This window comes from Arvicola amphibius, chromosome 4 (genome assembly GCF_903992535.2).
Source record: "Arvicola amphibius chromosome 4, mArvAmp1.2, whole genome shotgun sequence".
Lineage (NCBI taxonomy): Eukaryota > Metazoa > Chordata > Mammalia > Rodentia > Cricetidae > Arvicola > Arvicola amphibius.
In genome coordinates, this window is record NC_052050.1 from 5,761,644 (window position 1) to 5,785,617 (window position 23,974).

At 53.2% G+C, this 23,974-nt stretch overlaps 3 protein-coding genes across 8 annotated transcripts in view; all 3 read left to right on the forward strand.

Annotated features, from left to right (window-relative positions):
- The window catches only part of Fbf1 (Fas binding factor 1), a 28,284-nt gene extending 21,542 nt beyond the window's left edge, over positions 1–6,742 (forward strand). For all 6 annotated transcript variants that reach the window (XM_038328150.1, XM_038328148.1, XM_038328151.1 and 3 more), the window contains 7 exons: positions 1,017–1,139; positions 1,221–1,406; positions 1,812–1,988; positions 2,062–2,199; positions 2,286–2,403; positions 3,452–3,561; positions 4,725–6,742. In XM_038328150.1, the coding sequence (XP_038184078.1) occupies positions 1,017–1,139; positions 1,221–1,406; positions 1,812–1,988; positions 2,062–2,199; positions 2,286–2,403; positions 3,452–3,561; positions 4,725–4,808 (936 nt within the window). In that variant the 3' untranslated portion in view covers positions 4,809–6,742. The remainder of the gene's footprint in view (positions 1–1,016; positions 1,140–1,220; positions 1,407–1,811; positions 1,989–2,061; positions 2,200–2,285; positions 2,404–3,451; positions 3,562–4,724) is intronic.
- A 3,411-nt stretch (positions 6,743–10,153) lies between these two features.
- On the forward strand, positions 10,154–16,740 carry Mrpl38 (mitochondrial ribosomal protein L38). Its single transcript, XM_038326244.1, has 9 exons — positions 10,154–10,299; positions 10,402–10,581; positions 13,532–13,666; positions 13,740–13,948; positions 14,324–14,396; positions 14,521–14,566; positions 15,838–15,996; positions 16,154–16,290; positions 16,418–16,740. The coding sequence occupies exons 1-9, from the start codon at positions 10,233–10,235 to the stop codon at positions 16,552–16,554; spliced, it is 1,143 nt and encodes a 380-aa protein (XP_038182172.1). The 5' UTR covers positions 10,154–10,232; the 3' UTR covers positions 16,555–16,740.
- Positions 16,741–17,733: 993 nt separating this feature from the next.
- Trim65 (tripartite motif containing 65) lies at positions 17,734–23,105 on the forward strand. The gene is made up of 6 exons (XM_038326550.1): positions 17,734–18,291; positions 20,798–20,893; positions 21,137–21,370; positions 21,449–21,623; positions 21,733–21,798; positions 22,288–23,105. The coding sequence occupies exons 1-6, from the start codon at positions 17,869–17,871 to the stop codon at positions 22,860–22,862; spliced, it is 1,569 nt and encodes a 522-aa protein (XP_038182478.1). The 5' UTR covers positions 17,734–17,868; the 3' UTR covers positions 22,863–23,105.
- The last annotated feature ends 869 nt before the right edge of the window (positions 23,106–23,974 follow it).

The window sequence follows — 23,974 nt, forward strand, 5'->3', positions numbered from 1 at the left end:
AGTCCAGGGCCGCCACTCTGATTTGACACTACCCAATATGTCAAACCCATGCTCAGCCATTCTCTCTCCTCCACTCAAGTAGGCTTGTTCTTCCTGTCTCTTCCTCTTCTGTGTTCAGCCCTACGCTGGCTCCCCCAACACCTGCTCGGCAAGCCACCCTGCAGAGTCCTCCACCATCACTGTACATCTCTCTTCCCCCGTCACTCAGATCTGTCACATCACCCCGTGACTCTTGACTAAATGTCATTTAACCCCCTTATGTGACAACCTTACATGTCATTCATAGATGAAAGTGAGCTTTTTTGTTTGTTTGGTTGGTTGGTTGGTTGGTTGGTTTGGTTTGGTTTTTCGAGACAGCATTTCTCTGTAGCTTTGGAGCCTGTCCTGGAACTCACTCTGCAGACCAGGCTGGCCTCGAACTCACAGAGACCCGCCTGCCTCCCTCCCGAGTGCCGGGACTAAAGGCTGCGCCACCGCCCGGCTGTTTTGTTTCATTTTTAATGTGTGGTGTTTGCCTTGGAGGCCAGAAGAGAACATCATATCCTCTGGAACTGGAGTTACAGATGGCTGTGAGCCGTTCTGGGGTACTGGGAACTGACCAGTCCCCTGGAAGATCAGTCAGTGCTCTTAACTGCTGAGCCATGGGTCTAGTCCCTACGCTTTAGTCTTTAAGGAAGACTAAACGTGCTGAGCTTCTCCCCTCACGCTTATAGAAACGGTGCGTTCCCAACATGTGTGACTGATAGGTAATGGGTCAGATCTGGCGGTTCAGGGCAGGGCACTCCTGAACCTTCCCTGTGGTGCAGTCTGACCTGAGGACTGGAGCCTCCTAACTCAGAACTGCAGGAGCTGGACCTGGGCAGTACCTCCCAAGCACCTGTCACTTCGTATTTCTTTGGAAATGAGGGGTTTATGACTTAGCCTGGGAGAAGCCAGATTTGCCCAACTCTTTTGGAACAGTCTGGCCTGCTCCTAGAGTAGGGAGCCAACCCTCAGCTCTGTCCTGGGCCTTACAGGAACGCTGGCGAGTGGCTGCTGAGAAGTCCAAGGCAGAGTCTGCACAGCGTAGCCTGGAGGAGCAGAGGAAGGTCATGGTCCAGCAACTCTCCATGGAGAGGGAGGAGCTGGAGAGAGCCAAGGTGAGTCCAGCTCCACCCTCAGCTGCTGACCCCACCATTCCTGCCTGAGGACACTCACACTCCCCTCCTGCCCCAACACAGAGTGCCTTGCTAGAGGAGCAGAAGTCAGTCATGAACAAGTGTGGGGAGGAGCGCCGGCGCCTGGCGGCAGAGTGGTCTGAGTATTTCACACAGCAGAAGCTGAGTAAGGAACGGGCCGAGCGCGAGGCTGAGAGGGCGCTGCATGCAGACTCGCAGCGGGAGGGCACCATCATCAGCCTGACCAAGGTAGGGCTCAGAACCTCGGTGGCCCTGGCCTCCCGGCTGTGTACAAACAATCCCAGGCCTAGGAAATAAGAGCACACAGCTGGACATGGCAAGAAATTGGAGCAGCAGTCAGCATCTTGGGTAACTTCCTCTTCTAAGGCACTGTGCACGTTTGTCTTACTTACTAGTCGGTTCCTTTGACTCAGATATGTAAGAGAGGAAAGTGATAGTAGAGACACTGGACACACTGAATTTACATGACTTGTGTGGGGGCCCCATACTGGGCTTCAGGCTTCTCTGATCCATGTCCAAGAAGCCCCTTGCTCTACTGTCCACTGCCAGAGGTAAGGGGAAGGGTCCCAAGGGCTGTCCAGAGCCTGGTGTAGCTCTGGATAGGGGACCTCAGCATTGATTCCACCTTCTCAGGAGCAGGCAGAACTGACAGTCAGGGCCTGTGAGCTCCGGGCCAAGGAGGAAAAGCTGGCTGCTGAGAGAGAGGCTTTGGAGAGAGAGCGCCAGGAGCTTCGGCTGGAGAAGGACAGGTTACACAAGGCCAGCCTGCGCCTCCAGGCCCGCGCGCAGGAGCTGGAACACATGAGTAAGGTGTGTCTTGGAAGGGCTGTGGGATGAGCCACCATGTGATTCTAGATAGCCCTGACCCATGGTCTCCCTGCAGGTGGCCTCCAAGAAGTATGAGGAGGGTGAGCAGGCCCTACAGGAGGCCCAGCAGATGCAGTCTGAGCAGCAGGGCCGGCTGCAGGCAGTTCAGCGGCAGCAGGAATGGCTGCGGCAGCAGGAGCAGCGTATGCACCAGGCAAGGTTCCAGTCCCCACTCTTCTGTCCCTCAGGCCCACCTGCCTGTCCTTCTCACTGAGTCCATCTCTTGGGGGTTGGGCGCAGGAGCATCTGAGCCTGGCGCAGCAGAGGCTACAGCTGGACCGTGTGCGGCAGGATGTGCCCTCCAGCCTTCCAGGGCTGCGCTCCACAGTTCAGGGCCCTGTAGTGGCCAGCCTGGATGGTAAGTGACTCCAGGAAGATGGGACACAGCGGGGAGTAGTAGTGGCAGGACCTCCTCCAGCTGCTCAAGTTAGGGGCTGCTTGAAGCTGTATTTGAAGACAGGGTCTTGCTTTGGAGCCCAAGCTGAGTTCAAACTCAGATCTTCCTGCCTCAGCATCCTGAATGTTAGATTATAGGTGTGTCTACTGCTGAGCTGTTGAGTATCTCTCTAGTCCCACCCCCTTTATATTGTTTTCTTTTTGTTTAGTTTTATTTTATTTTGTTTTTTCAAGATGGGGTTTCTTTGTGTAGCCTTGGCTGTCCTGGAACTCCCTTGGTAGACCAGGCTGGCCTCGAACTCACAGAGATCCGCCTGCCTCTGCCTCCCAAGTGCTGGGATAAAGGTGTGCGCCACCAGCTTTGTTTTCCTTTTTGAGGGGAGTTTTGTTGTTTCTGGTTTTGTTTCGAGACAGGGTCTTACTATGTAGCCCTGGCTCGCCTGGAACTCACTATGTAGACAAGGCTGGCCTTGAAGTCACAGTTAGTAATTCTGCCTGTGTTTCTTGGTGCTGGGATTAATGAGCCACCACACTTTTTTGTTGTTGTTATTTGTTTGTTTTTGTTTCTGTGGAGTCTGACCTTGTAGACCAGGCAATCTTTGAACTCAGAGTATTCCTCCTGCCTCTGCTACCCCTTGTTGGGATTGCTCTGCCAGCCACCACAGGCTCCAAGTCTTCTTTCTTCCTTGTTCTTTTGTATGTGGGTCTGTGCACCCGTGTATCTGTAGAGCCCACAGGAGGTTACCAGGTGTCTGCTCCAGCACAGTGTGCCTTTTAAAGAATGTTGTGTGGGATGTTCTGTACTGGAGGAAGGCATCAGATCCCCTGGAACTGGAGTTACAAATGTCTGGGAGCTGCCATGTGGGTGCTATGACTGACCTGGGTTTTCCAGAGTACCCAGGGCATGGGGCCAGGCTCTTCCCCTGTAGGCAGTGTGGGTACGGGTCCTGCAGAAAAAAAACAGGCCTCTCAGTTTTCTCCCTGACATTGGCTCTTGCCTTTCTCATCAGCCATCCAGGCCCCTTCTCCCACCATTCCTCAGTGTAACCAGACTCCTGCTGCCTCGGTGCCCACACACCTTCTTGCCAAGCTGCTGCTGCTGAAGCACACAGCAGAGCAGGTGAGTGCCCTGGGCTCGGGTTCTCACACACACACACAGCAGAGCAGGTGAGTGCTGCTGGGCTCGGGGTCTCACATGCACATTTATAATGAACTGTCCCTCCAAGGCCCTAAGGAGGTCTGGCTCCTGCTCATAAAGGGGAAGAATAGAACGAAGAATAGACCACTAGGACTGGGGATTTGTTAAATGGTAGAATACTTGTCTAACTTGTACAGCGCCCTGGTTCAATCCCCAGTAATACTCCCTGTTAAAATTGGCTTTGAGCCAGGTGATGGTGGTACACACCTTTAATCCAGCACTTGGGAGGCAGGTGGATCTCTGAGTTTGAGGCCAGCCTTGTCTACAGAGCGGGTTCCAGGATAGCCAGCAGATTACACAGATAGAAATCCTGTCTCAAAAAAATCAGTGAAAAAAAATACAGAGCCTGCAACTTTCACCCCAGCACTTGGGAGGCAGAGACAGGTAGATATCTGAGTTCAAGGCCAGCTTGATCTACATAGGAAGTTCTAAACCAGCCAGGGCTACACAATGAAAATCTGCCAGGAGAAAAAAAAAAGACATGAGGCGGCAAACTGCCTACATCATAGCTTCTAAGACCTGTCCTAGGCACAAGAGGTCAGCAATACCCTCCTAACCTGCCAGAAACCTATGTCGTCAGTGGCAATAGTGGCCACTCAAGCGAGGCGCAGGTCCCACATGGTGTGCTCAGGCTGAAGACTGCATGTGCATTGTGAACTTGCCTTTCCCACAGCCCTACAGAGCCATAGCCTTAGCCTTTTCCTTCCTGTTTGTTTTTTGTTTGTTTTGTTGAGATGGGGTCTCTCTTTGTAGCCCAGGCTAGCCTTGGATTTGCATGCAGTCTTCCTTCCAGTGCTGGAATTACAGATGTGAGCCAGCATGCCCAGCTATGAGACAGTCTTATCAGTTTGTAGATGAAGACACTGGCCTAGAGACATGAGGTCATTGCTGATAAATTCCAAGACTCTCAAGTCCTTGCCAAGACTGCCATCATGGCCTGTCTCATTCCATGCCTGAGCTCCCATGTACCCCCACTGCTCCCCAGTGCAGGGAGTTCCTCAGCGCAGGCTGGCTCTGCCAGAGTCAGGAGTAGCCTGTCAGTGCACAGAAGTGTGAGCGCTCTCCTGAATCTGCCCGCCTCACAGGACCACGACTTCTTGGAGAATGAACAGTTCTTCCTGGAAACGCTGAAGAAGGCGCCCTACAACATGGCATACCATTCTGCCTGATGATAGCCAGCGCCTCCTCAGCCAGCCTGACCCAAAGCTCTCCCCCGCTGCTGACCAGCTCCCCCTCCCCGGAGCAGGCTCCTAGGAAGGTGGCTCACTACCCAGAGCCTGATTACAGCTTTCTGTGCGGACAGAGTATCTGTGTGTTCTTCCCATGCTCTACGACCTGCAGCTAAGAGGCAGCAGTGCCTCCCCAGGGAGCAATGACATGGAGACCATCTTACCACCAACCCCACTCCTGTCCCATAGGACACTGGAGATTCTCATGCCTGGGCTTATCTCAGGGCAGTAGAGTGGGACACCATGAACAGTCTTCTACTTTTCCCTTACTGAGAGGTCCCTTCCCAGTTGGGAATAGGGAGAAGGGCCTCTGAGCCCCATCTCATTCCCATTACTCCCTGGTAACCAGCTAACTTATCCTGAACACTAGCTCCTTCCTCCCATCCACGTCTCTACCAGAGGTGGGCATGGGGAGTTGTAGACCCGAGGGTTTACAGAGAAACAGAGGAGGGAGGAAGATTTCGGGAGCTGGAGCCTCTGCCTGGAAATAAGGCAGCCCTGGGGCCTGTGAGGGACCACACAGCTGAGCTGCTGCTGCTTCTCCAGTCTCTGGTATGCCAAGACTCTCTATCAGGGTATCAGGAGCTGGCAGGGGAGGGGAAATGATCTGGCAGACCAGGACAGAAGGACTCAAAAAGAAACCACAGTTGTTAATACAGCAGCTTGCATTCAGGGGTTCTCCTTGCTTTCCACCTGAGTAGATGTGGCCACAGGAGCAGGGGCAGAGGAGGGACACATGAAGGTGTACCCACAGGAGCAGGAGTAGAGGAGGGACACGTGAAGGTGTGCCCACAGGAACAGGGGTAGAGGAGGGACACGTGAAGGTGTGCCCACAGGAGCAGGGGTAGAGGAGGGACACATGAAGGTGTACCCACAGGAGCAGGGACAGAGGAGGAAGGTGTGAAAGGGTAAGCCAGAGTCTGCCTGTGCTCTCCAGAGCTATTCTCAAAGGAACTTAATTCTCTTGGACCTATTAAACCACTCTATTCTTTGCGATTCTGTTTTGTTTTTGCATTGCTGGGAATAAACCTGGGGCTGTACACATGGTAGGTAAATAAATGTTCTTCCCCGTAGTTGCCCTTGAAGCCCATCCATATGTTCCTATTATCTGGATCCTTAGAGCTTGTTAGGGCCCACTGGAATGTGTCCGTAGTTATTAGAATGTTTGCCCTGGCCAGTTGTGGCTCACATGTGTCATCTCTGCACTCAAGTGACTGAAGAAGTAGGACTGCCTTAAATTTGAGATTAAGTCTAAACTACAGAACATTCCAAGCCAGGTCAGCTGGACTACAGAATAAGTGCTGGTGCACACCTTTAATCCGAGCACTCGGGAGGCAGAGGCAGGTGGATCTCTGAGTTGGAGCCCAATCTGATCGACAGAGCAAGTTCTAGAACAGTCAGGGCTGTGTAGAGAGACCCTTTCTCGGAAAAAGAATGAAATACAGTGTTTGCTTTATGCTGCTGTTATTTTGGAAAACAGTCCACAGAAGAGGCAGGTAGTCCTGCAGAAAGCTGACCTAAAGTGGTCAGGCACAGGCTTCTATGACCTTATACCCTTTCCTCTGGCACCTGCTGTCCTTCGGGATACCTGGAAGTGAGTAATTCATGACCTCTGCCTCAAGGGTGGAAGAGGACATTGGGGATTGCAAACCCTTGCACAGAACGACAAGCAGCAGCCGCCCAGACCAACTCTGAAATCCCAGACTGTCAACCTGATGCCCATAGGGGAAGAGGATGTGACACACGGGGCAGGTGTGATGCTGCTGCTCTAGCTGGTGCCCATAAGGACTAAACGAGCCTGGGACTCAGCACATAAACAGTCGTGAGTCAAGCCTGCCTGGAGAGTTGTGGATCTAAATAAAGATGGGCAATCAGCTGGCGTGTACGGGGCCGCTGAAGGTGGGCAATCAGCTGGCATGTACGGGGCCACTGAAAGTGGGCAATCAGCTGGCGTGTACGGGGCCGCTGAAGGTGGGCAATCAGCTGGCATGTACGGGGCCACTGAAAGTGGGCAATCAGCTGGCGTGTACGGGGCCACCTTGCATTTTTGTTTGCCACCACCTGAAGGGAAAGAGGGTAACTTCCAGCACATGGGAAGGAAGGCACTACATAGAGAGTCCCAAACATCCTGGTCTTCCTACATAGTGAAGCAAGCTGAGACTTAGCAGGTGAAGGCAGCCTAGTGTTACCTTGTTCAGGAGTCTGTATGTGGCTGGCTGTGGTGGTAAACACTGTACTCCCAGCACTCAGGAAGTTGACTGCAGGCTTGTGAGCTCTAGGAATCTGGGCTACAATGAAAGACTGTCTCTAAAAAGAATAAAAGAGATGGTTCCATGGTTAAGAGCACTTGCTGTTCTTGTAGAGGTCCTCGGTTCCATTTCTAGCACCCACATGGCAGTTCCCAACCCTCTGTATCTCCAGCTCCAGGATATCCAGTGCCCTCTGCTGACCCATGTGGCATCAAGCATACAGATGGCATGCAGATATACATGCAGGCAAAACACCCACGAACATAAAATCTTAAAAAGTTTGAGCTTATCAGGGTAACCACTACTCACTGAAGCTTTATGAAGGACTTTTGCATTTCTAAAATGTATGGGTGCCCAAGGGGACCAGAAGGACTTTGGGTCCCCTACAGGCAGTTGGGAGTCACCAATGTGGGTGCTGAAACCTAACTCAAGTCCTCTGGAACAACAGTGTGCACTCTCACCCAACAGCAGAATCATCTCTCTGGCCCCACGTTCACATATTTTAAAACCAGTCGTGGCTGTGAGCTACAAAAGAGGGGACAGGAGTGAATATGAGAAGCGTGTGCATGTGTGTGTGCGTGTGTGTGCGTGTCAGAAGACTGCAATGCACGGGAAGGGACAGAGGGCAGAGCTGCACCTTACTGTGCTCCCTCACTCCTGTGTCAGGTGCATGAGTGAGGGAGCACAGCAAAGTGCTCCTAGGGACCTGGACATGCATCAGAAAGGAAGTCATGATGAGGAGCCCAAATCTCTGACAGCCTGGCATGGTGGCAGCATCACTCAGATAAACGGTGCCCACATGCCTGTAATCCCAGCATTCAGAAGACTGCTATAAGAGGATTGTTATGAAGCTGGGCTGTGGTGAGACACACCTTTAATCCCAGCACTTGGGAGATAGAGTCCAGCCTGGTCTACAGAGCGAGTTCCAGGACAGCCAAGGCCACACAGAGAAACCCTGTCTCAGGGGGGAAAAAAGATTGCCATGAGTTCACGGCTAGCCAGACTATAAAATAAGTGCCAAGGTAGGTAGGGACACATAACAAAACCCTAACTCATTTAAATTTAATATTGTTTGAGCTGTTGCTTCTAGTCAGGATGTATGAATTCACACGGCCTCTCAAACAGTTGAAATCCAAAGCCCCATTCGTCAGAGCTTCCCAGATGGAATGAGAGTGAAGAGCAGGCTGCCTGGGTGAGCAGTGAGCCTCCACACTTTCTGGAGAGCCCCTGTGTCTACAGGCTGCCTGGGTGAGCAGTGAGCCTCCACACTTTCTGGAGAGCCCCTGTGTCTACAGGCTGCCTGGGTGAGCATTGAGCCTCCACACTTTCTGGAGATCCCCTGTGCCTTCAGCCGTACAAGGGCAGAGAAGGGAGCTTAGAGGCTCACCTACAGCAAGTGAGATCATCTAAACATCCTGCAGGACACCTTCAGTTCCCCTAACACTCGGCAACTCCTCAGGGCAAGGCTCTGGGGTCCCTGACCTGTGAGAGCCAACACTTGTCGGACAGCAGGTGCTCACTGTTGGAGGAATTAGAAGTGATGGTGAGTGCCAAGAAAACATGGCACATCAAGTTGCGGTAAGACTAAGCACCTCCCCATTAATGAAGGTGCGTGGTTGATCGGCAGTTATGATTCACCAGACTAGCTTTAATATATATATATATATATATATATATATATATATATATATATATATATATATATAATATTCAGTTTTAATAAAGGAAAGAAAAGGGAACTTACAAATCCAAGACTCCAGCGAGGAGCACAGGAAAACAAAAGAGCAGGCGGGCTGCAGGCCTGCAAGATTTTATAAGTCAATATTAGCCTAAGGGGGACACACCTTTAGCCGAAGGAGGACACGCCTTACAAAACAAGGTAATTGGCTAGGCTTCCCCTTCACATTAAGGCTGGGCAAGACGGCCCAGTATGAAGAGTAGGGTCCCAAAAGCTAGTAAGAGTTGGAGACAGCCTCTGCTCCCAATGATAGGAGTCCCACAAGAAGACCAAGCTACACAACTGTAACACATTGAAGAGTGCCTAGGTCGCTAAACAGAAACAGGGGACGTGGACTGGGAGGTGGGAACAAAAGGGGGTGGGAAGAGAAGAGGGAGGGGGAACTACACCTGGGATATAAAATAAATAAACAAGAAGGTTTTTGGTTTTTTTTTTTTTCCGAGACAGGGTTTCTCTGTGGCTTTGGAGCCTGTCCTGGAACTAGCTCTTGTAGACCAGGCTGGCCTCGAACTCACAGAGATCCACCTGCCTCTGCCTCCCGAGTGCTGGGATTAAAGGCGTGCGCCACCACCGCCCGGCCACAAGAAGGGTTTTTTATGTACAAAAAAAGTGATGAGCGAGGTTTAGCTGTCTGGAAGTAATGAAATCTAAGATGTAGCCGTTTATGCTGGATGTAGAGACCCCATTACATTTCAGTGTGAGCTGGAGGGTCACACAGCTGCTAGTAAAGCAACTGATTGTCATCAGCCTGGACTTGAGACGTCAAGACTTTCTGGAACCACTTCGAGGCAGGCAGGTCACAGAGGGAAAAGTCCTAACAGCACTACATGCACCCTGTCGTCTGGGGAGAAGCTGAGGAAGTGAAGCTTTGCTGTATTGGAAGTCTTAGTTCCAGGGCCGAGGGGCTGCGGCTGGGACAGAAGTGGATAGAGACCACCAGAGCTATGAACTGGAGACGAGCAAGAGATAACAGATACGCCAGCGTGCAAATCCTAACAGATCTAGGAAGTGAGCGCTGTTATCATCTGTCTTATTCCCAACTCTGACTCCAGAATCCTCCCCATCAATCCCTGTGTCATGGGATCTCCCGGGTCAAAACCCATAGTTGTTCTTGGAGCTATACGTCCGTGCTACTGCCTAGTAGTAGCAATTCTCAGCCCAAGTGCAATTTGTAGCCTTGTCGCCCCGGGAAAGGTCCCTGAACTTTCAAAATTAAGTCTGGAGATTGAGTCCCTAGGACGGAGCCTTCCGAGGGGCGGGGCCTCTGACGGAGGCGGGGCTGGCCGGAGTGGGGCGGAGCCTCCAGCGGGGCGCTCAGGCTTCTCGCTGGCCACCTCGGTCTGGGTCCTTAGGGCATTTCTGGCGTCCTGGGGGAAGATGGCGGCGCCCTGCTGGCGTGCTGCGTTGTTGGCGAGCGGAAGATGCCGGGGCTTCAGCACCTCGGGTGAGTGGTGTGGGCTTAGGGAGCTCTTGGGGTCCTGCAGCCCCAGCCCTGGGCTTCAGCCGGGGCCTGGAGCCGGCGTGACACCCCGGTCTCTGCCCGCAGCGCCCCTCAGCCGCCGGACGCCCCCTCTCGGGCCTATGCCCAACGAGGACATTGACGTAAGCAACCTGGAGCGGCTGGAGAAGTACCGGAGCTTCGAGCGGTACCGCCGCCGGGCGGAGCAGGAGGCGCGGGCCCCGCACTGGTGGCGGACGTACCGGGAGTATTTCGTGAAGGAGACAGGTGCGGGCGATGGCCGCCGAGCTGGGAGGGCTGGAGACCGGGTGACCCGGTAGCATACTCTCCCCGGGCCTCGGTCCCTGTGTGCCCCCGGGACGAGGGAGGGAGGACCTGCTTGCACCCCTTAGAGTTCCTTCTAACTCGTCGACCGAAATCCTTTCCTGACGACTCCGCCCCCGTTTCGTGTTGGAGTTGGAGCACCTCTCTGTGTTCTTCATGTGCTCTGCCACACCGTGTCCTGCCTTCCAGCCTCCCCAGAGTCGCTACCCTGAGCACAAAATCTTGCCTGTCTTGCCCATCATTGGATCCTTGCACCCACACGGTGGGAAACCTGGGAAAAGTGACTTAGGAATCCAACCTTAAAGAATTTGCTCTTTATGTATTACTGTTATTTTTGGAGACAGGATCTTGCAGAGTGTGAGTAAACTGTAATCTAGACTGGCCTCAGACTTGCAGCAATCTTCCTGCCTTAAGAGAATTTGTTGTTTTGTTTTGATTTGCTTGTTTTTTGGCATTCACCAGTACATGAAGCTAACATACATCCTTAAAAAAAAAAAAAAAACAAGGTTAGCCGAGCGGTAGTGGCACACTCACCTTTAGTCCCAGCACTCAGGAGACAGGCAGGGGGAAACCTCTGTGAGTTCGAGGCCAGCCTGGTCTACAGAGCGAGTCCTATGACAGCTAGAGTAGTTACACAGAGAAACCCTGTCTTAAAAAACTTAAAAAAAAAAAAAAAGTTTATCTGTATGTGCATGCATATGTCTGTAGGTGTCCACAGAGGCCAGAAAAGGGCATCCGTCCTTGGAGTTATACTTACGGGCATTGGTGAGCTGCCCAGTATCACTGCTGGGGTCCAGACCATGGTCCCCAGGATAAAGCACCTAGTCCTTTGAACTGCTCACCATCTCTCTTCGGCTTAACCTGTGTACTGGGTGGTTTTGTCTGTCAACACACAAGCTGGAGTCATCTGAGAGGAAGGAGCCTCAACTGAGGAAACGCCTCCTTGAGATCCAGCTCTAAGGCATTTTCTCATTTCGTGACCAATGCGGGAGGGCGCAGTCATGATGGTGGTGCCATCCCTGCCCTGCTGGTCCTGGGTTCTATAAGAAAGCAGACTGAGCAAGCCATGAGGAGCAAGCCAGTAAGCAGCACCCCTTGGTGACATCTGCATCAGCTCCTGCTTCTGGGATCCTGCCCTGTTTGAGCTCCTGTCCTGACTTCCTTCAGTGATGAACAGCAATGCTGAAGTATAAGCCAAATAAACCCTTTCTCCCCAGCTTGCTTTTTGGTCATGGTGTTTCATCACAGCAATAGAAACCCTAAGTAAGACAACATGCATTGTGTGATTTAAAGAGGTGGGGTTTTGTTGTGTTTGTTTTGTTTTGTTTTGAGACCGATTTCTCTGTGTAGCCCTGGCTATCCTGGAACTCGATCAGTAGGCCAGGTTGGCCTCGAACTCATAGAGATCCACCTGAAAGAGGTAGATTTTTTTGTTGCTAACTGTTCTTGTTATTCCTTGTAGGGATCAAATTAGAGCCCAGTGCATGTTAGGCAAGTGTACCTCTGAGCGACATCCTCAGCCGGTACAAGCAGTGTCTGTGGTATTTAAGGGCACGAGCCTGATCTTAATAGCCTAATTTAGACTCCAACTCCTCAGAGGGCTGACATCCTTGATCCTCAGTGGCCTCAAATGTATTTATTGTTGAGAAACGGTAGCCCTGGCTGGGTTGGAATTTGCTGTGTAGACTGGACTTGCCTAGAACTCACAGATATTCCCCTGCCTCTGCCTTCCACTCCTGGCTCCTCAAATGTAAACTGTGATAAGGAACAGAGGACGCAGCCACCCGCATTCCAGGCTACTGTCACCGGAGACTAGAGTTCCGTGCATGTCATGTCTCTGTAAATAAGTGTTGGGTTGAAGGTTCTCTAGGTCCTTGTACCCCAACTGAACCCCACAACCAACAGCACAGGTATTCCCTAAGATCTGCCCAGCCATGTGGTCTTGAATGGGTCAAAGTCTGAATTTAAACAAACTTCCAAGTGGTTTAATTCCAGCACTCGGGAGGCAGAGGCAGGCGGATCTCTGAGTTTGAGGTCATACAGAGTGAGTTCCAGCACAGCCAAGGAGGGCTGCATAGAGAAACCCTGTCTCAAAAAAAAAGTATGACATTGTTTTATTTTCTGGTTTTTGTTTGTTTTGTTTTTGTTGCTGTTTGAGATAGGGTCTCACTAGCCTAGGCTGTCCTTGAACTCACTACGCAACTGTAACTGCCACTGCCGTAACTGCAGCTCTGAACTTCTGATTTATCTGCACCTCCCAGGTCCTGGTTTCACAGCTATGAATCACCAGGCCTGGCTGGAGACTAGGGTCTCCCTATGTAGACAAGGCTGGCCTTGATTCAGAGATCTACTTGCCTCTGCCTCCTAAGTGCTGGGATTAAAAGCATTTCCACTATCTGGGGAGCCGTTTCTTTAAATCTGCCTGAAACTGTTACTAACTCTACTTAAGACTTGGGTGTGTATGCCTGACCACCTTGAATTACTATTTTTGGGGGGAGGTAGGGTTCAAGACAGGGTTTCCCTATGTATTCCTGGCTGTCCTGGAACTCAGCTCCATAGTCCAGGTTGACTGCCTCTGCCTCCCAAGTGCTGGAATTAAAGGTGTGCGCCACCACTGCCTGGCTGTCTTGAATCACTATAAAGGTAACTTCAGGTGGGGCAAAGGTGGCACACGCCTTTAATCCCAGCACTTGGAAGGCAGAGACAGGTGATCTCTGTGAGTTCAAGGCCATCCTGGTCTACAGAGCAAGTTACAGGACACCCTGTCTCAAAAACAAAAAAAACTAAAGACAGTGGCTTCCACATGAATCAACACACACACAGACACACATACTCGAATTTAAAAAAAAACTGGCTGTGCTTATCCCAACCTAAGCATATCTATCTTCTCTAGATCCCAAAGACAAAATTGACATAGGACTGCCCCCACCTAGGGTCAGTAGGACCCAACAGCTACAAGAGCGGAAACACTTTATCCGGGAGCTTCGAGCCAACGTGGAAGAAGAACGGGCAGCCCGCCTTCGCACAGGTGAGCCTCCCAGAAGAGGGGTCCCAGGTGCATGCTCTTCCCACTGTATTCAAGCTACACTGTTCCTCCTCAGCCAGCATCCCACTGGAGGCAGTGCGGGCCGAGTGGGAGAGGACCAGTGGTCCCTACCACAAGAAGCGTCTGGCGGAATATTATGGCCTCTACCGAGACCTGTTCCACGGTGCCACTTTTGTGCCCAGGGTCCCCCTTCACGTGGCTTACGCTATGGGAGAAGAGGACCTGATCCCGGTGTATCATGGCAATGAAGTGACTCCAGCAGAGGTAACGCATGCCGTCCCCTCTCGACTCTGTGTAATGGGCACACACACCGTGACATCACTCTGTCTAGGCTTAACGTTTGATTATTCTGCCTTTGATTTCTTGGAAGTCAATATCATGAAAGTCACAGAAATAAGACAAAGAGAAGCACCATGTGTTCCTGTTCTCAGCTGCCGCTGTCTTTGGAGTGGCCGCCATGTCTCTTGTCATATGGTCCTTAAAGTTCAGGTCTCAGGATGGGCGGCAGGCAGTCCACAAACTCCTCTTTCCCTATCAGTGTAGGCAGTCCCTCCTCCAGGCCCTGCAAGCTCCAGCCCTCGACAGAGAAGACAGTTTTCCCTGGTGAGGGTAAGCTCTCCCTTAATCTCTCCCTGCTAGGCTTCCCAGGCCCCAGAGGTGACCTATGAGGCAGACAAGGATTCCTTGTGGACACTACTACTTACCAATTTGGGTAAGTGTCAGAGCCCACCTGGCTTCCAGCCTCCCTTCCCTGAGCCAAGAACCTGGGGATCTGGGCAGGTGGCATCCTCCAGGCCTGGCTCCTTTAAAAGCACAGTCTCTGTGTTTCCGTGCAGATGGACACCTGCTGGAGCCAGATGCCGAGTATGTTCACTGGCTGCTGTGAGTATCTGGGTGGGAAGCCAGCTGGGGATTCCAGGAGGCCCTGGAAATGTTGGACCCTGGGATTCAAGTATGTCCTTGAGCACAAATGCAGGAGAAAATGGCAGAAGCCAGGTGTGACACCTGCTTTTAATCCCAGCACCCTGGAGGCATAGGCAAACAGATCTTTCTGAGTTTGATATGATATAATGAGACCCTGTCTCAAAAGAAAAGAAAAGAGAAAGTGCAGTAGGCCCTGCCAGTCCTCACAAGCGTCTTCGTTGATCTGAGCTGTTTATTTTCTGTCCTGTGAAACTGGCGATGTCACTGCAGCTTTTCCTACCCAGGGTGCTGTGACTGGAGAAGAGGACCAGGAGCAGCTCCTGGTGGCAGCAGCTCTGCAGATACTCAGCCCCTGTTTCTGCCCTGAGCTTTGGGATCCCTGTAACTGGGAAGGAAGCTGACTTCTGCCTTGCCTGCCTCTCTCCCACTACGGTTACCAACTGTTTAGCAGGACTCTGGAGGGTCGTGACTGAGCAAGGGGTACAGTGGCTACCACAGCATCAGGCTGGAAACTGCCTGACATGACCCTGGGGCATGGAGAGAAAAGCAGCCCCAAAATGGTGTGGCTCCCTAACGTAAATGATGGGCAGCCACCCGGTTCCCATCCCCGAGTCAGCCTGCTGCTTCATGCTGGCACTGCTGTAGTGGTCTCGGTTTTATTTGTTCTGTTTTGTGCAGAAGACTTTTTTTTTAGAATTATTAATTTTATTATCTCATGTACAAGTGTTTTGTTTATTTGTTTTGGGTTTTCAAGATAGGATTTCTCTGTGTAGCAGCCCAGGTTGTCCTGGAACCCACCCTGTAGACCAGGTTGGCCTCAAACTCACAGATCCACCTGCCTCTGCCTCCCGAGTGCTGGATTACAGGCCTGCGTCACCACATCTAGCTGTGTGTTTTTATATGTGCATCACTTGCAAGTCTAATGCCTATGGCTTTGGATTCCTGGGAGTGACAGACGGTTGTGAGCCTCCATGTGGGTGCTGGGGATGGAACCCGGGCTCTCCAGTAGAGCAGTCAGTGCTCTTAACCCCTGAGCCGTCTCTCCAGCCGTCTCTGGTCTCTGAACCATGCCTGCTCCCTTTGCAGTGGGTGCCTGAGGTCCTGGAAGTCAGCATGCTACAGACTGTTCAGGGTCTGGCCTCGGGGGTGACTGCCTCTAGGGTGCAATACTAGGGATTCTCCTGCCGCCTCACTGGCCTGGCAGCTAATGGATTCTTTCCTCCTCCCAGGACCAACATCCCAAGCAACAGGGTAGCTGAAGGACAGGAGACATGTCCCTACCTCCCCCCCTTCCCTGCTCGAGGCTCTGGCTTCCACCGCTTTGCCTTCTTGCTCTTCAAGCAGGACAAGCCAATCAACTTCTCTGAGGACACCCGTCCCTCACCCTGGTAATCTATACCCGTCCTTGCACCCTGCACCCTGGGCCAGCTCTCTGTGATCGTGGCTTCTGCTTCTTCCTCCTGGTGAAGTCCAGCATGCTGGCTGGACCGCAGGGGCTTTCCAGGGTTGCTTGTAGTGCTCCCTCCCGCTCTCATCTTGTCCTAGCTTCCAGCTGGCCCAGCGGACATTCCGCACTTTCGATTTCTACAAGAAACACCAGGACGCCATGACCCCAGCTGGTCTAGCTTTCTTCCAGTGCCGCTGGGATGACTCAGTCACCCACACCTTCCATCAGCTTTTAGGTAAGGGCATTCATTTTAGGGCTTGGTGGTCTGGCAGGCCTCGGGGAAACCTCTCCTACCTTGCCTTTGCAAGCCAAGGTGGGCAGTTCCAGCAGTCGTCCACCCCGGTCCCTTTCCTTTTCTGCAGGCATGCGGGAACCTGTGTTTGAATTTGTGCGGCCGCCCCCTTACCATCCCAAACAGAAGCGCTTCCCTCACGAACAGCCCCTACGCTATCTGGACCGATACAGGGACAATCATGAGCCCACCTATGGGATCTACTGAGAGGCTGAACTCATCCACCTCAGAGTGAGCTGGCACAGCTGGAAGAAGGTCACACCTCAGAATAGCCAAGCCGTCTGGAGCCCTTTCTGAGACACTCCCTTGCAGGGCCTGTCCCATCAGGCTCCGGGACTTGCTGGAAGGTGTTTCAGTTGTGTGTGAATAAAATAATTTTTTCTCATGCCCATACATACACTCTTGTGGGCACCAGATCCCCCTCTAGTGAAGCCGTAGTGTTCCGGGGGTGGGAAGAGGGCGCCCTGCAGCTGGGTGCTGGAGATCTGCATGGGAAGTGAAGCTTTGCCTGTCCTCTAAGGTTTATGAGAGACAGCCCCAGATATCAGGACCTCTTCAAGCAGGCACACCTGCCCCTGGGCTGGGGTCCTCCCTGTCATACCTAGCAACAGCTCCAGCAAAGGCCTCGAACAGCTAGTATGGCTAGATGTCTCTCCGGCTCTAAAGGAGAAGGCCTAGCGTCCCCTCTGCTCAGCTGTAGAGAAATGGTAGTCACCCTGTGAAATGGAGTGCAAAAACAGCTGAGAGACCAGGAACTCACCCAGCCAAAGATTGGGTTGCTGGAGAAGCCTCTGAGGAGGCTTAGGTGTTTGCTCAGGTGGCTAGGGAAAGACTTCAGAGGCCACTAGGGGCTGCAATAGTGAGACCTCATCAAAACAGTCTCAAATTGGCATGGTGGTGCACGCTACAGAGTTCCAGGACTGCACAGAAAGCCTACCTTGAACCTCCCCCCTCCCAAAAAAAAATACGGGTCTCTGAAAAAAGGTGACCAGAAATTTCCATATCATTATTTTAAAAACTAAAATTACACATTTCCCAGAGAAGGGGTATATCCCAGTGCCTAAAATCCTGCTCCAGCAAAAAACAAAACAAAAACACGGTCCAGGGTCAGGAGCATTTACCAAGTGTTACGACCCTCACTCATTTACCAAGTCCTTACGACCCTCACTCAGACTTTAATTTACTGGCCAGGAAAAGGCCCCCAGAGGTGGTATCTCAATGACTGTCCTGGGCCTAGTGGGGTTCCTAGTGGGGTCCCCTGAAAGTAAGATCGGATCCTCAGGAGGAGCGAGAGAAGAAACATGGTGCCAGGGTGGGACACGTGGGAGCCGCACCCCAGCTCCCAGTGCGTCAGAAGGCGGGCAAGGGTGACTTGGATCCCTGCCAAGGAACGTTCTAGGCCTCCGGAGGGCAGTTCCCGTAATGTCTGGCGCGCTGTCGTGTCTTCCTGGGCTGTCCTTCGCTCTCCCGCGGCTGTCTCAGCCCTTTTAAGAGGTCTGCGCCCTTTGGCCCGCTTCCGCCATGGCGGCTCTGCTGCTGGAGGAGGACCAGGTGACTTGCTCCATCTGCCTGAGTCGCTACCGGAACCCGGTGACGCTGCCTTGCGGGCACAGCTTCTGCGGGGCCTGCATCCAGGACTCCTGGCGCTGCTGCGAGAAGTTATGCCCCGTGTGTCGCCAGCCCTTCCCGGAGGGCACCAAGCTGTGCCGCAACGTGACGCTGAGCAACTTGCTGAAGGCGCTGCCTCCCGTGCTGCCGGCGCCGGCCACCGCCATCCCGGGCCAGGAGACCGGCGCCGGCCACAGCGCACGCTGCCCGCGCCACGGGAGGTCGCTCGAGTTCTTCTGTCGCACCGAGGGCCTCTGCGTGTGCAGTGCTTGCACAGTGCACGAGTGCCGTCACCACGAGCGGGCGCTGCTGGACGTGGAGCGCCGCATGCGCGAGGTGCGGGATGGGGCCTTTTGGAAGGCGGGGACTATTCGTGACCAGAGACTGGGGCTGCAGCAGGAGGCTGCCGGTTCCCAGAAGAAACCAGAGGGCCTGTGCACCTAAATGTGACACCCAGCCCTCCAGAGTGTTAGGCCAGGGCTGGCAGCCCCATTTGCTACTTTGGTCAGCATTCAGTAAGTGTACAAACACTGCACAGTATGGAAGGGGGGCTTTCTGCCCCTCAGAGACTTAGGATCTACTCCAGGGTTAGATAGTGTCCCAGCAAAACCTGAATGTTTCCTTCTATAGAGACAGCAGGGCCACCCACCCTGCTTAAGAGAAGAGCGAGCTGGGCAGTGGTGGCACATGCCTTTAATCCCAGCACTCAGGAGGCAGAGGCAGGTGGATCTCTGTGAGTTCGAGGGCAGCCTGGTCAACAAGAGCTAGTTCCAGGACAGGCTCCAACCCTGTCTAAAAAAGTAAAATTAAATTAAAAAAAAAAATCAGGGGAGAGGAAGTGCCAGACAGAAAAAAAGAGGCTGTGGGGATGGGCACTGGGAAGAGGCTAGCCCAAGATCTGAGGAGATAGGCAGGTCCCTGATGATCGCCATGTCATGGGGAACCAGACCATGATGGGCAGGGTAGTGACAGCGGGGAGCTTCCTCTAGGGGTATAGCAAGCTTGAGACAAGGCAATGATACCATCAGATTTGGGGACATAAGAGGTGAGATCTGAGGGAGGGCAAGGCTAGAAAGTGCAGATGCAGTGGGACACACAAGTGTGGGGGCCAGACAGGTGACGGCATGAGCTGAGAGCTGGGAGGGGAGTCGGGCAGTGAGGAGAAAGTTGGAAGTCATTATAGTTGGAAGGAGTAGAGACCTGCTGGGCAAGGGACAGCCTGCCTGCAGCTATACCCTGACAGACTACAGAGACAGTGGGCAGGGCACAGTGGGTTGCAGGAGGGAGAACGCTGTCTCTAGGTGCTCCGTGCTGCTGAGAGGTTTGGATAGAGGGCTGGTGATGAAACCGGCCCTATGGTTGTGGTTTGTACCCTTGCTCACAGCCGTCTCAGCCCAGAGTGTGAGGCTGAAGTTGCCGGGGATGGGACAGAGGAGAGTGGTGTGTTCTGTAGCGTCGCAGGAGGACGGCGCATGGACAACAAGGAGAAGGGTGACTGAGAAGCCTGGCGGACAGGAAGGAAGGGCAGGTGGCTGGTTAGGACTGCGCAGTGAGCAAAGAGGGGAGTGCTTGGGAAGCCATTCTGATGCTGGTGACGGGGTCAGGGGAGCGTGCGGCTTTGGAAAGAAAGAAAGGGACTTTCAGAGGGTTGGGGGAGTGAACCCTGGAGCTGCCGAAGCCCCCGACAGCAAGGATGAGACTCAGCTGCTCCTGACGAGTATAAGCAACCAAGCTGGGCCCAAAAGTCTGCAGGGAGGTTAGAAACCCACAGCAAGGAGGATGCTTCGGTCAGGTGACTCATGCTCCCAGGAACAGAATTGTGCTTGAGACGAGAGAGGACGTGAGGTATAGGAAGTTCAAGGGCCAACTAGCCTGGCGTGTGCAGTGAAGAGATCCTGCCTCAAGGTAGAAGGCAAGGACTGAGCCCCCAGGGTTGTCCTCTGACCATCACATGTGCGCTTCAGCGTTCGAGCATTTGTTTATGCTTGCACCAACTTCACATAAAAGTCTTTATTTGTAAGATTTTTTAAAAAATAGAAATAAATTAGCTGGAGCCGGGCAGTGGTGGCTCACGCCTTTAATCACGGCACTCGGGAGGCAGAGGCAGGCTCTGTGAGTTCAAGGCCAGCCTGGTCTACAGAAAGTTCCAGGACAGGCTCCAAAGCTACAGAGAAACCCTGTCTTGAAAACACAGACACACTCACACGATTACCTGGCATGGTGGTGGCGCATGCTTTTCATTCCAACATGCTAGAGGCAGAAGTAGGCAGATCTCTGCGAGTCCAAGATCAACTTGGTCTACACAGCAAGTTCCAGGCCAGCCAGGGCTACACAGTGAGACCTTGTCCCAAGGCAGTAATGAGAAGGTGTGGAAGGAGCGAAAGCAGGAGGGAGTGAAACCGACCGACTCCTGGCCAGGTATGAGCCCCAGCCTGGTATTCTCAGCTCCTGGGACAGCACATTTCAGGCCCCAAGGACGACGGAACTCAACCAAATTATCGGGGCCCTGTCTTCCCTTTGGGCTCTTATACGCTGAACCCATCACTACCGAGACAACTCCCATCGTCTCCCTTCCTGCTCCAGATTCTGCTGGCCGGAGTTACTGCTCTCATTCCTTGCCCGGGATGAGGGGTGGGATGTGGGTCCGAAAGTCGGGTCTTCAACTCAGGATATCCACATCCGTCACAAACCATCCTGTGCCTTGCAGAGAAAGGTCCCTGTGCAGGCCTCCCTGGGACTCTGACCATGTGTGGCATGGCAGAGCGCCTAGTATCCATGCAGATGGTGGTGGTGGCGTGACCCAGCCCTCTTTTAATGCTTGCCCTCTGATTGGGTGCCGCAGGACCAGCTGAATGCTAGAGTGGAGGTTACCCGGCAACAGGTCACTGAGGCAGAGAGCCAGCTTCAGGAGCTGCAGCAGCAAAGGAGCCAGATCGAGGTACTTGGCCAAGTCCTCGTGCTGGGCCCTGCCATGGTCCTTGAGCTGCCTCGAAAACACCACCCAGGGGCAGGGAATGGGAAGTAGACTAGAAGACAGGCCCCAGTGGGGAGAAGGTTCTGAGGGCCCTGACTGATTCCCCCGTCCATCCCACCCTTCAGGCCAGTGGGTGACTGAGGACCTGGCCTGCCTTGCCATAGTGCCGAGACTGGCCACCCTGAGGTTCCTCCTGTGCTCACACAGAGTTCAGCCTGCACCCTGGCCTCGCTGGTCTCCGGCAGATTCAGCAACCTGTTACAGGCATTGAAGAAGCAGCGGGACTTGACATTGAGGAACATAGAGGCAGCCAAGGAGCAGGCACTGGGCCAGGCTCTGAACGAGATACAGTGGCTAGCTGGCCACCTGGAGGCCCTGTCTCAGTACGACCACAGGGTGCAGGATCTCCTGGAGCAAGCAGATGACTGTGTGTTCTTCCAGGTACCAAACCTCGGGACAGGGCTAGGGCCTTGCTTACACACCTTGCGCCCACTCGCTGACACTGTCTCTGGGGTTTAGGAGTTGCAGCAGCTCTCTGAGCCCGGAGAGTCCCTTGAGCCACTGATGGCTCCGCAGTGGGATGAAGTGCAGCAACTGAACAACGTGAACGAATTGCTTAGCCCACTGTGTGAGCTCCTCCTTGAAGAGAAGCCCCCCAGGGTGGCTGCCAGCGCTGCCCATGCTGGTCCTGTGGGTAAGGCTGGCTTCTCCTTGCCCCCTAGGTCCTACCCTCCCCCAGTGGGTAGACGGGGGGAGTCAGGGATTGTCCCTACCCACTCCCCTAATTCTACTTTGTTCTTTAGAGGCCTTTGGTCCCCCGCCACCAGTCCCCAGCACAGTGTGCCCGCTGAGGAAGAAACTCTGGCAGAGTAAGGAGACCCAATGTCTGTGTCGTGTCCACGCGCGTGTGTACACCTTTGCGTGCATGCGAGAGTATGTACATGTGTGCATATGCCTGTGAGTGTATGGGGTGAGGGGCCTGCTCTGACTGTCCCGACCGTGGTCCTTCCAGGGCCAAGCCGCACCTCTGCACGCCTGTTGCGGGTTATAAGCCCTCCTCCACATCCACCGAGCCAGCAGAGCAGGAAAGGGCAGCTACTCATCACGGGGACCTAGGGTCCATCACATTTCTTCCACTTAATACGATGTGAACTTAACTCTCTGAGCCTCAGTTTCCCCTCTTGTTAAAGGGGGCGTGTGGAAGATTCCAGCTCAGAGGCAGCAATGAGCAGTTCACTGGTGCTCTGTCCACAACACGGTAGACATTTGAACTCTCTGTGAATGAAGCCACAGTCGCCCCCTGTGCTCCACTCGGGGGAAATGACACTGTCACCACTATGTTCATCTCTTCCCAATAGATTACCGCAATCTGACCTTTGACCCGGACACTGCCAACCAGTACCTGTGCTTGTCCCACAAGGACAAGAAGGTGACACACCATTACCAGGCCCAGGGACCAGCCAGACCAGGCAGCTTCGAGCTCTGGCAGGTACAGTGCACCCAGAGTTTCCAGACGGGACAGCACTACTGGGAGGTGCACACCTCCGACCACTCTGTGACACTGGGCATCACCTACCCCAAACTACCACGCAGAAAGGAGGGGACCCACACGGACAACATCGGCCGTGGCCCTTGCTCCTGGGGCCTCTGCATCCTGGAGGACAGCATCCAGGCCTGGCACAACGGCAAGGTCCAGCGTCTACACGGGGTGCCTGGGCATCTCCTGGGCGTAGATTTGAACTTGACCTCCGGCTGCCTCAAGTTCTACAGCCTCGAACCACAGACACAGCTGCTTCACACCTTCCACGCACTTTTCAGCCAGCCCCTCTTCCCCGTCTTCTGGCTCCTTGAGGGGAGGACCCTGACTCTGTGCCATCAGCCGGAAGCCAAGCTCCCTCCCGGGCCCCACGAAGAGGCCTCAGCCCTCACCTGAGGGAGGCACAGACAGGTGCCGCCATGCCTGTGTGCCCAGCAGTAGCTCAGCCTCTGACCTGGAGACTGCAGGTCACCATTCTAAAAGGAATAGCTGTTGGCCTCTTTTGACTCAGAGGAGAGAGATGGGAGGGGAACCCCTAAATAAAAGTTTACTTTTTACTCTCTTTGAAGGGGACAGGGGCTGGAAAGAAATTAAATAGGAAGCTCCAGCCCCAAGCAAAAGCCAAATTCTTGGCATTTAGACATCTGTCTCGGTCATTGTTCTATTGCTGTGAAGAGACACCATGATCAAGGCAAGTTTGATTAAAGAAAGCATTAACTGGGGGCTTGCTCACCGTTTTAGAAGATGGCTCCATGGCAGGAAGCAGACAGGCTTAGTGCTAGAGCCATAGCTGGGAGTTTTACATCCTGATCCACAGGTACCAGGCAGAGAGAGACTGAGCCTGCCGTGGGCTTTTGAAGCCTCAAAGCCAACCCCCAGGGGCTGGAGACATGGCTCAGTGGTTAAGAGCATTGCCTGCTTTTCCAAAGGTCCTGAGTTCAATTCCTGGCAACCACATGGTGGCTCACAACCCTCTGTAAATGAGGTCTGCTGTCCTCTTCTAGCCTGCAGACATACACACAGACAGAATATTGTATGCATAATAAATAAATAAATATTTGAAAAAAAAAGCCCACCCCCAGTGACACACTTCCTCCAACAAGGCCACACCTCCTAGTCCTTCCCAAAGGGTTCCACCAGGTGGAGACTAAGCGCAGGTTGTGGAGAGTAGATGTGGTGATGGGCTTCGGTGCTGTGGATGTGAGCGGCCAGCTCTCCCAGAACATGCTTCCATGAGGGTCCTTGGATTTTTTATTTTTTGCTCACATTTCTGGAAGTAGAATTTTTCGTGTATGTGTACTGGGGCTAGAACCTGGAGTGTGTTGAATGCTAGACAAGAACTCATCCCTTGGCTGGGTGGTGATGGCTCACACCTTTAATCCCAGCACTCATGATGCTGAGGCCGGTGGATTTCTGTGAGTGGCCAGCCTGGTCTACAGAGTGAGTTCCAGGACAGTCGGGGCTACACACAGAAACCCTGACTCAAAGAACAAACAACAACAACAACA